At 39.3% G+C, this 11,005-nt stretch overlaps 1 protein-coding gene across 1 annotated transcript in view; it reads right to left on the bottom strand.

Moving 5' to 3' along the window:
* The window catches only part of LOC103364287 (collagen alpha-1(XIV) chain-like), a 112,155-nt gene that overhangs the window by 13,851 nt on the left and 87,299 nt on the right, over window positions 1-11,005 (bottom strand). Inside the window, exons 17-21 of the mRNA XM_008291352.1 lie at window positions 7,356-7,451; window positions 5,666-5,719; window positions 4,166-4,219; window positions 2,762-2,815; window positions 823-894 (exon numbers count right to left, since the gene is read on the bottom strand). Of these exons, the coding sequence (XP_008289574.1) occupies window positions 823-894; window positions 2,762-2,815; window positions 4,166-4,219; window positions 5,666-5,719; window positions 7,356-7,451 (330 nt within the window). The remainder of the gene's footprint in view (window positions 1-822; window positions 895-2,761; window positions 2,816-4,165; window positions 4,220-5,665; window positions 5,720-7,355; window positions 7,452-11,005) is intronic.

The following is an 11,005-nucleotide window of genomic DNA, read 5'->3' as shown; positions in this document are numbered from 1 at the left end:
TTTAGTCAAGTCATAGTTGGCAGTGTTTGTCAGTCAGAAAAAAAAAGAATGTTTGGTATTACAAATTAATCTTACAAGTGAAAGTTTTAGTGTTAAAACCCAGTATTCATATTTATAATGTGGATTTACCTGAGTAATTTACAAAGACTTAAACCCTACAGAAACTACAAAATACTACTCTACCTGACGATAATTTATACGAAGGCTGAAACCCAACAGTGGTAATAATTACAGAGATTGCCCTAAATAATTTAAGGACAAGTCTAAAACCCTGCAGCAGTAGTAATTACAAAGACTGCTTTGAGCTACAGTTATGTGTTCAGTGCTCCGATGCTCGATTAATAAATGAAATTAGAAAACTGTTATTGTTCATTGACTGTTTCTGCTACGGAAAAGAAAGCAAGATTTAAAAATAAAATAAATAAATCTTTGCTCAGAAGTGCAAATTTGATCAAATTGTTGAAATCTTGGGCTCAGACAGAAGCTTTCTTCTCTGAAAATGATCTCCTCAGGTGTCGACACGAACACTCTTCCCGACGTTTCAATGTCGAGCAAGCAGAGCTGCAGACCGGACAGGAAGCTGTAAATCCTGCTGACAGACGCTCTGATCAGCTCACTGCTCTCTCTGTGTTCGCCTGACAGACTCCGCTAAGCCTGACTGACAAGACTTCCTGCCGCCTCCTGGATATTTACACAGAGGGTCTTCTGCAGCAGCTTTTTGTCAGAAAAATGACGGGAAATACACCTATAACGGGTAAAAGAATTAAAAAAAAAAAACCCACACTGTGTAGGAAAACGGTGAATAAAGAGAGGCTGACTCACCGGTGGTCCCAGTTCTCCCTGTTTTCCTGGAGAACCTGTTGTTCCAGGTGCTCCCGGGGCTCCTGGAGTCCCCTGAAGAATCAGAATCAGACTTTATTAGCCCACACACCCTGTCACCAGCCGACTGAGGTAAAAATCCTGCAGCTGGACACAAGATTCCTGCAGTAACTTCTTCCTTTATGAGGCTCCGTTTGAGTAAAAACTGATGTAAAGAGGCGCTCATTCTACTTTGTGATCATTTCGCAGTTTGTTCTGTGGTATTCCGGTGAGCGTTTCTGTTATTCACTGATCACATTGCTGTTCATTTACATTAGCACTGTGCAGAAACAGAAACACAAAAATGATGGACAACAAAACACAAAAACTCTGTTTCTATTTCAACACTGCATGAGTTTAAACTGCAATAACATGAACAGACTCACTCAGCAGCAGCACTTCAAGTTGTGTAAAGAGATTTGGACCTTTTCCACATTTCAGCACCAATATTGATCAAAAACATCAGACTAAAAGACACAGCTTGTTGTCAACATTGCAAATCGCCTTTCTCATTCACTTTGCTATGGTGGCTGACGGGGGCAAATGACTTGCATGTACACAAACAAGCTGCATGTACATGAATGCGTTGCATAAACAGAAACGCGCTGCAAAAGGAAAACGCTGCATATACAGACATGATGTATAAATGAAAACAAATGAAAAAAGAAAACGCTGCATATACAGTCACACAACAGAAGTGCCACAGGCCTCTAGGGGCAGTAGTGAGCTTTTCACCTGAGAGGCATGAATAACAGAGAGAACACCACTTCAGCACCCATATCATCACAGTGACCTAAAAGCTAAAGACTGAAAAACTGCCCCTAGAGGCCTGTGACACTTTAGTTGTGCGTCTGTATTTTCAGCGTTTTCCTATTGCAGCACATTTCTGTTTATGTAACACATTCATGTACAGTCATGACTTGACATTCTGACCCTTAACAATCCTAAAACCTTGCTATCCAACAGCTTTTTAGGAAAAACAAACGGAACCCATTAAAAATAGCCTTAACATACCGTCAGCCTTGGATTCTGACTCCAACATGACACTTTATGACACAAATAAGGATAACGGCGTATTATCTGACTTAACAATCTGACAGATTTACTTACCTTTGTTGTCAACCCACAGGCCCATGCACAAGCACACTGGCCAATTAAATGTGAAATCTAGCAATGCGTAGTGTTCTAACAATACACTAGTTATTAGAACAACTATAAACAATAAATATTAACAACAAATGACCCTTCAAGCCCTCCTTGTATCTCGACCTCCGTCTTGACAATCCGACAGCCTTGCTATCCGACATGAAAGAAGGTTTTACATTTAGTGTCAGATTATCGAGTCATGACTGTATATGCTGCACGTCATTCGCCCCCGTCTGCCGTCGTACTTAGCTCTACAGTTTCACATCTGTTACAAAAGAAATGTCCATAAAAATGAAACTTTGAGGTGATAAAGACAGTCTGTAACACGACAGATTAACAATACTCACCATCAAGGAATGCAATCCAGGTTTTGAATACCAGGAGTTTAGTCTGTTGCCTCCAGTTGTTTAGGACTATTTCCTCTGAGTTTATAAAAAAAACAACCTGCAGCAGCAAACAGCAGCAGAATCCGTATGAGCATCTCCAAAGAGATTTGTCTTTTTTTCCCTCTAAGCTGCTGCCCACAGACTCTGCTCTCAGCCTCGGATTTGCGCGTGAAAATCCAAGTACATGGTAACAGTTATGCTTCCATCTCTGAGTCTCTAAGTTTTCCTTGGAATAATCTCCGACAACCACAGTTTCAATTACAATTGACTTTTACGTGTCCGGAGGCAGGACTGCAAACTGCATCCCCATGTTCTCCTTCTTCAACAATCTCTCATACATGACAGATAAATAAAGTTTCAGAATGACTTACGATCGTTCCTGATGGGCCTTGTCTGCCCGGGGGTCCGTCTTTGCCTGGCTGTCCCTGTGAAGATGGAAGTAGATGCCATGATTATGAGGATGTGAGACCTAGTTGCCCCTTTCTACATGTGACATGAAGTTCCTAATGTATCTATTCAAGCCCCAAACCCTCCGCCAGGTTTGGAAGGCAATCCGTCTTTTAAAAAAAATCACAGAATCACACGGTTTATCCAAAAATTGTACAAACAGAAAAAAAGGGTCAGATTTTCAACTTTCAGACAGTCCTCGTACTAATCATGTGCCATTCAGTTGATAAACTTCAACAAATCTAGGCTGAAAATCATGATATCCCATCAAAATCACTCTATATGTCAAACATTTTACCCAAAATTAACTGTGGACACCAGATCCTGTAAAAAAAAAAAAAAATCTGTGCTCCTTGGTGCAACCGGGAATCATGTAACTATATTTACAGTACTGGTAACACCGCTGTGGGACAAACGGTTGTACATGTTTGTTCCATTTTATTCTTTTTTTGTAAAATTTATTTAAAAAAAAAAAAATAAAAAATCAATATCTGTTTATTCTGCTTGGAATTTAGGCCTTGGCAACACGTAGCAGGGTTTTTATAAACACACTTAACCGCATAAGTGTGTTGTTAAGCACATTCATAAGCATGCCAAAGCTTTAGGTGGCAGTAGTTCCCCAATTCCTATCCAGTCAGAGTAAGCTTCTGTCTCACAACAGCAAATAACCGCCCATAACGTTCTTTTGTTGTCTGTGTTCTTGTACACGGAGCAGTATATGGGCTTGTAAAAACAAGCAAGCATAAAGCGCCTGGACAAGAGACCACACCAACCCAGATATATAAATACAGGTTGCATATGTGACGTAAGAACATATTTTGTGGCAGGCAGTGAAAACCTAAAACCCTGGTTATTGACGTCCACATACAGACGCATAAACGGAGCATTCACAAATCTCTGCTTTGGTCGGAGGTTTTTGAAAGAATCCTTTTAAATGCCGTAAATCTGCCCTTGTGGTGGATGACAGGCCAAATCGTAGAACAATATCTTCATTTTGTGAGACACCCTGCTACGTGTGGACAAGGCCTTAGAGGGCTGAGGAGGCTCAGATGGCAGCATGAATGTCTGGATATACCAAGATCAATTAGAATCATTGAATATATTAAAATTATCTTAATACATATCAGACACATTATAATTTGACAACAGTAGAGATAAGTACATAAAGCACATACAGTAGTACTGGTCTGAACTGTGTCAGTACAAGCTGTAGATGTATCCATATTAGCAGTACGATTATCTATATTAGGAGCAGTTTTATTATTGTTCTGTGTGAGAATCGAACCACCGAGGCTGTATGGGTGTTTGTGGTGTGAACAGTGACTCACTCTGGGTCCTGGAGGTCCTTCTCTCCCTGGAGCTCCGGTTCGACCAGCAATTCCCTGAAACGCCGTGAGGAGAGCTGAGGTCACCACAGGTCACATTCACACGTTCAACAGATTCACCATTACGACTCATTACTGGTGACTTTGCCCTATCTCAGGGTTCACCTCCATGGCTTTGCATAACATCTAAAAAAGCACCTGTCTTTGTATTTATCTTCTTGCAAAAAGCAGCGAGATTGAAGCTCGCTTTACTGCTACAAGCTGAAAAGCCAAAAATCAACCTTTTGCACATTGAAACAGACCTAAAAAAAACTCACATCTGTTTGCTTCCAAAAGGTCACATTCGTCCCCGTTACTTACAGCGGCAAAGTAATTACTTTAAGGAGGCTGTTTTTAAGCAGCAGGACTTTTCTTTTATCTCAAACTAAAATAATTGAAAGAAAAGAAAATTGGAATTCTGCTCAGAATTTCACACCAACCCTGACAAGGTGGAAACCTGCTTTTCATACAATGTAAAAAAAAAAAAGAAAGAAAAGCTGTTACAAAATACTGTAAAATGACAAACAGTAAACGTCTCATAAGAATTATAATTAATGAAAATTAGTAATTTTTCATGACTGTACATACACAGTGGATATATAAATATATATTTATACACACTAATATAATGATATATTGCACTGATTTCAAATGCTTATAGATATCATGCTCTGATGAAAGCGCATTAATTCAGCATTGTGAATGTGAAAGTGTTTGTATTTATACAAGATCTTCCTCATTTAACAAATGTACGTGAAATCACAAAACCAAACCTTCTTTTTCTGTTAACTGCCACTAATTGTGCGGAATTTTACAGATATATTTAAAGTAATAAACCTAAATTTCACACTTTCATTCATGAAATAAGACGAAAAAGGCAATATCTTTCCATTTGTTTTTCAAAAATGTAAATTAAATTGCTATTCAAAACTTGCAGGTTTTTCTTACCTGTAGATGGCAAACATTGACAATTAAGCATTGTCAGTGGACAGTTCAAATAATATCAGAATCAATGCAACAGAACCAGAGGAATCATCGGTTTATTTCACTTAGATATTACGTGTCTCATGTGGCCTGGAGCTGATAGCTTCAAGGAGAGTGGAGGAAGAGCTGCTCATGCCAGATTTTGTTTCATATTTCTGAAGCTGGACCTCTAAAACTTTCAACAAACCTAGAAATTAATGTGCATCTTTGTGTTTTAAAGGGAACTGTTTTACCTGTAAGTGGTGCAGATTCGACGCAAACTCCGAGTCCACAACTTTATATTTTACTTTTTATTTTGCGTTCAAGTTTAGGGTTTAAATTTGTTTTGTTTGTGGACATTTTCGTGTGTTTCAGAAAAAGGGAAAATTATTTATTTGTACAGTGTATGCTGAGTGACAGGAGCATAGTGAGCAGCAACGACTGCGGATGTTTAAAATTCAATATGAAGAAGGTGTTGAGTGTTGTGTGAACAGTTCTTACCTGTGACCCTTGTTGTCCAGCCTCACCTTTCTGCCCCCTCTCACCTGGAGAGCCCTGAGGGGGAAAATTGTACTTTCAATTCCAGGTGAAAAAAAAAAAAAAACCCACAAGAAATGCTTTTTAATCACCTCAGAAATGTTTCCTGCCTCAGGACTCATTTCTTTGTTTATAGCAGACTTGACCCTCGTGATGCTCAGTTTTCTGTCCTCCTAAAAAAACCACTGGCTTGTGTTCATTTAAGAATTCATGTCAAAGGTCCCATACTGTGAAAATTAGTTTTGTATGTCTTAAAAACTCAATTAGATGGCCTCTCAGCCTTATAAACCAGATACACATTTAGTTTGTACGTAGAAACTGATGTCATCGAGATAAAAATGTGCATAATCCTGCCCCCTCACTGTGAACCATTCAGAATGAGCAGCTGCCTCACAGTCCACAGGGTTTATTTTCTTTCTAGAGCTGCTTCTGCTAACTCTGAAATGTCTCGAGCAAAACACACCAAACATTCCGCTGTTGGCTGCAAGAGTGAACATAAGAGTCTTCATGCACTCCCAGCATCTGAGGAACTAAAGAACTCGTGGATTACTGTTATTATTGATTATAGACTAATGTGGCTAACGTTAGCCTTGATGGTATGCTCACAGGTCTGTGGAAACTGTAATGCTGAGGGACATTCAAAGATGCTAAAGACTTTAATTTGAAACCACAAAACAAGCTGTGCTGTGAATTTTGTGCTATTTCCATGTCACATGATGTAAGTCCTGGTTTCACACTCATTCATGTGAGCTGGCTGTCGTGTTGCCAACTGTGTTGCTCTGTGCTGTCAATCACAGAGTCTTCTTCCTGAAGGGGTTGTGGACAGCAGCAGATGAGTTGCATTTAAAGCTACAGACACTGAAACAGCCTGCTTAGAACACAGCAAAACCAGGAGATACACAGTCACAGTGATTTCAAGCATCTTTGCTGTGTTTTGAGCTGAAAAACTAAAGGATAAGTTCTATGAACACGTGAATTTTTTTGATTAATTTGCTGAAGAAGTGTCAGAATGTGGGACCTTTAAGTTTTTGCTTTTAGCTTGTATCGTAATTTCCGGACTATTGAGTGCCCCTGAATATAAACCGCACCCAGTAACTTCAAAAAGGAAACAAATTTTGTACATATACAGGTTGTACTTGTCTATACGCTGCAGGTGTCCACGTTGTAACATGAGATATTTACACAGAGTTTCTTAACTTTTAATTAAAAACGTACCAGCAACATACGCAAATACATAATGTAAATGCTTTTTCTGACACGGCTGGTTAAAAAAAAATAAAGAACACAGGAAAAAATACCAGGAAAAGTCATTGATGGCTATCTTCATCTTCCTCTTGCACACCAAAACCACGAAAGTCGTCTTCTTCAGTGTCGGAATTGAACAGCCTCAGAACTACTTCATCACACACTTCCTCAGTCTCTCTTTTGTTGTCGCTCTCAAAGTCACTTTCGTCTCGAGGCAAATTTGTAAAACTCATAGAAATCCATAAATTAATTTAGTTTCCTGTAATTCACTTTTATCAGACCTATTGTTGACCTGTCTTATGGACTTTTATATATATCATTAACTCGTGTTTTATCATTTCATCACATTATTTTGCATGAACTGTTTCATACAGGTAGCATATTATTGTTGAAGATGGATGTGTCCTACCGGAGGTCCAATGATGGAGCGTCCGCTGGGTCCTTGAGGCCCCGGCGGCCCCTGAGGTCCTGGTACACCTGTTTCACCAGCTGGACCGGTCGGGCCCTAAAGACAGAGCAACAGAAGGATGCAGAAAGTGTCAAAAAAAGACAGACGGACATGTGTAGTCGAGATTACTGTGAGAATCTTACAGCACAACAACACGGGCTCAAACACAGCAGTGACAATGACAACAGACCTATAAAACCTCGTCCAACATGCTCTGCTAAAGTTTCAGAGGATGTAATCTCCTGATGGTCATTTTAAATTGTCTAAACATTAGTCCGAGTGCCTGAAGTGTCTTGAGATAATAATAATGAAGAAGCTTCCACCTCTTCAGTCTGTGTGGGTGTGTTTGGTAGCCGAGCAGCTGAGGGACTTTCCAGAGGCCACTGGCTCCCACAGACATGTAACTACGAGAAAGAAATCCAGACAGCTGCAGAAAGAGCGTCTGGGATCACAAACGTAGTTATAAATGTCGGGACGGACCACAGTGTTGCAGGTGAGTCCAGGCTGAACCCACTGATGGGCAGAACCAAAGTGAATTGCAGAGAAGGGAGCTGGAGGAATGGAAGCAGGTAGCTCGTTTCAGAAATGAAGCGGAGGAAAAAAATAAAACCCCAAGAAACGCTGAAAAACCATATTTTTTTGTCTTAGTTGCAAAACCAAAATTCGAACAACTGTTAAAAAAAAAAAATCTAAAATATTGAATACTGAAGATATTCAATATTGAATTTCCCTTCTGGGATAAATAAAGTATTTTTCATTTCATTTTTCATAATGAAAATAAATAAATAAATCTTATACTCCACTTTTGGGTTGTGGTGATTCCATTTTTGTCCTTTTTTTTTTTTTTTAGAAAGCAAAAACAGAAGCCACATGGATCTTTTATCCTTTCATTTTAAGTCAAAAATAAATCATGATATCATGAGGCCTGTTTGCTTTCATTTCCAAGTGAAAAATGAGGAAAGTCATACTCAAAATTTTTTTCCATTCTTTCGCTGCCCTCGTTGGATTCGTTGCTTGCGTAGTGTTTTACTTTAATTTCACGTCTCAATTTCTTGTCTGTCCGTGTGAAATAAAATAAGCCATTTGTGAAATGAAATAAGCAGTTTGAAAAATCCAAAACTGGAGCATTTCATTTTTGTTTTTTATTATTGTTTTGAAGTTATGAAATTGGTTGTCTTCTTCATTTAGAAACAAGAAACAAACAGCCTTCAGTTGTCAGACAAATGCCCATTATTTGCTGGTCTAACAATTAACACCTCATCACAGAGTTCAGGCTCATCTATTTAAAACAAAAAAATTAAAATGTGAACGTGCCTAAATTTAGGATTTGATAGAGGTATGTATAGTCGTGCGTCATCAGCATAGCAATGAGAATTATGTCCACAGTGTTTGCAAAGGATGTCGTCAAGGGGAAGCGAATACATGGTTATTGCTCAAACAGAACGGGCTTTCGGGAGTGTTTACGTCCAACAGCAAGTGTTATCGGTCTGTGTTGACAGAAATCTCTGCAATTTCCTGTTATTTTGGGCCATTTAAAAACAAAAACGTCAATTATGCTTGAGCAAATCAAACCTCGATTTACAAAACTGGTAAAAAAAAAAAAAAAAGACACATAGATGTTATCTCATTCTCCATTTTTTGTCATTTTGATGGTGGCGCCGTTCGAGGAGTGGTGGAGAGCGTTCTGACATACTGCATCTCAACATGTTACTCCAGCTGCAGTATGTCTGACAGAAAAGCCCTGCAGAGGATAGTTAGAGAAGCTGAGAGGATCATCAGAGTTTCCCTCACCTCTGTCCAAGAACTTTTCCAGAACCGCTGCAAGAGCAGAGCACTGAACATTGTCAGGGACTCCTCACACCTTCTCCACAAACTGTTTGAACTGCTACCATCAGGCAAATGTTTCCGGAGCACTAATGAAGAACATCCAGAATGATCACTAGCTTCATTCCACAAGCTGTGAGAACACTGAACTGCTGATCCAGATATGCAAACACTTCTAAATTGCTTTAAGTTATTGGATCCTGAAGAAACGCTCTCTCATCTTGCCTGTACTACTGTGTATGTACAGCAAAAGGACAATAAACTTGATTTGATTGATTTCTTTCGGTGCTGGTTAAGATGTCTTTTGGGAAACGCGAATAACTGATTTATGTGGACCAAGGTTTGGCCACTTAGATTTAACTCAGATGTTTTTAATGCTTGGGCATTTTGCAGATAAATACCTGCAGGATTAGCCAAGATGCATGACTTTGCAAAGTGTAAACTGCACATTAGAGCAAACCTGAGGAGCAGAGTTAATGTCATTAAAGAATCAGTGGGCTGGGCTACTAATGAGGCCCGAGTGTGCTAATAAGAGGCACTGTAGGCTGTGGATGATTTGATAGTAATGAACTATTTACTGCTGTATTCATTATAAAATTACTCATTTAGGCTGTTTGGTTTATTTACATAAGGGAAAAAAAAGCAGAATTTGTGTATTATTACTGTCTTAATTATTTATGGAACAACCCATACGAGTGAATTCAGCTCTGAGCTCTGAACAGAAATAAGTACGAAGAATCAGTTTTATTAAAGTCCACCAAATTGTGGAGAGGGAGCTCAGACTGGTTCATCACATTAAAAACAGGAGAAACGGCGATTCGTGTTGGTTTTAGTGCTTCAGCGGTAACTTGAGAATGAGTGCTGCTGTGTGTGACGCCTCATTTTTAAATGACAAATAGAATAATTAACTTCAACGAGGAAGGAAATGAAGAGTCCCGCCATCTGACATGAAGGCAGAAGTGGTTTTTCAGATCAGCCGATAAATCTGGTGAACATTTCAGAGTTACAGTTCATATCAAAATGTGCCGCGATCCTGGGGCTGCTGCCACAAATGAGTTTTCAGGGGGTTTTGTTAAGTTTGGCTTCTGATCCATGTGACTGTTTTATTCTTAACGACCAGTGTGGGATGCTTCAAATGAAAGGAGCTATAATTTGATTATCAAGAGGAAGAAACTCTTTTGGTCAGAGGAAAGAATACGTAGAAGCAACGCAGAAATACATGCATAGAAGGAAGAGTACAATCTGTACTTTGTCACTTCAGGACACTGTGTGACTAATGGGTAAAAATGACATCTATATGAACTGACAGGTATGACTGTGGGTGAATATAACATAATGTACGTTGGCAGCAGGTGAAAACAAAAACGAAACGTTTCTTTGACACCTAAATCCGCTGAAACTATCAAGTCAAATAAGTCGTACGTCACAACTTTGCTAAAACGTGTCCTAACTTGGAACTGAATGTCTTGGACTGAGCTCAGCAGAATTTGTGATTCGAACGGAAAATTCCAGCTTAAAAAAAGCAACTCTGGATGACATTCTTTACCACAAAGCAAACCTAAAAGGCAATTAAATGTCAGCATAGTGAGCAGCAACATATCTGGTGGGTGATTCTGCCAAACAGGCGGGTCAAAGAAGTCTTGTATTCACGGGTTGGCGTGGAGCAGAGTTGAAGATAATTGTGGCCGGTTCTGGTACTGAGCTTTGCAGGCGAAAGTCCTTTTCTTCGTATTTGGCACCAATTTCTGATGAAGGGGTTGAATTTGGTCTTTCAAGATGTATTTTAA

Source organism: Stegastes partitus, unplaced genomic scaffold (genome assembly GCF_000690725.1).
Source record: "Stegastes partitus isolate 25-593 unplaced genomic scaffold, Stegastes_partitus-1.0.2 Scaffold738, whole genome shotgun sequence".
NCBI lineage: Eukaryota > Metazoa > Chordata > Actinopteri > Pomacentridae > Stegastes > Stegastes partitus.
The sequence above is the reverse complement of the archived record's forward strand: the minus strand, read 5'-3'. Positions and strand labels throughout refer to the sequence as shown.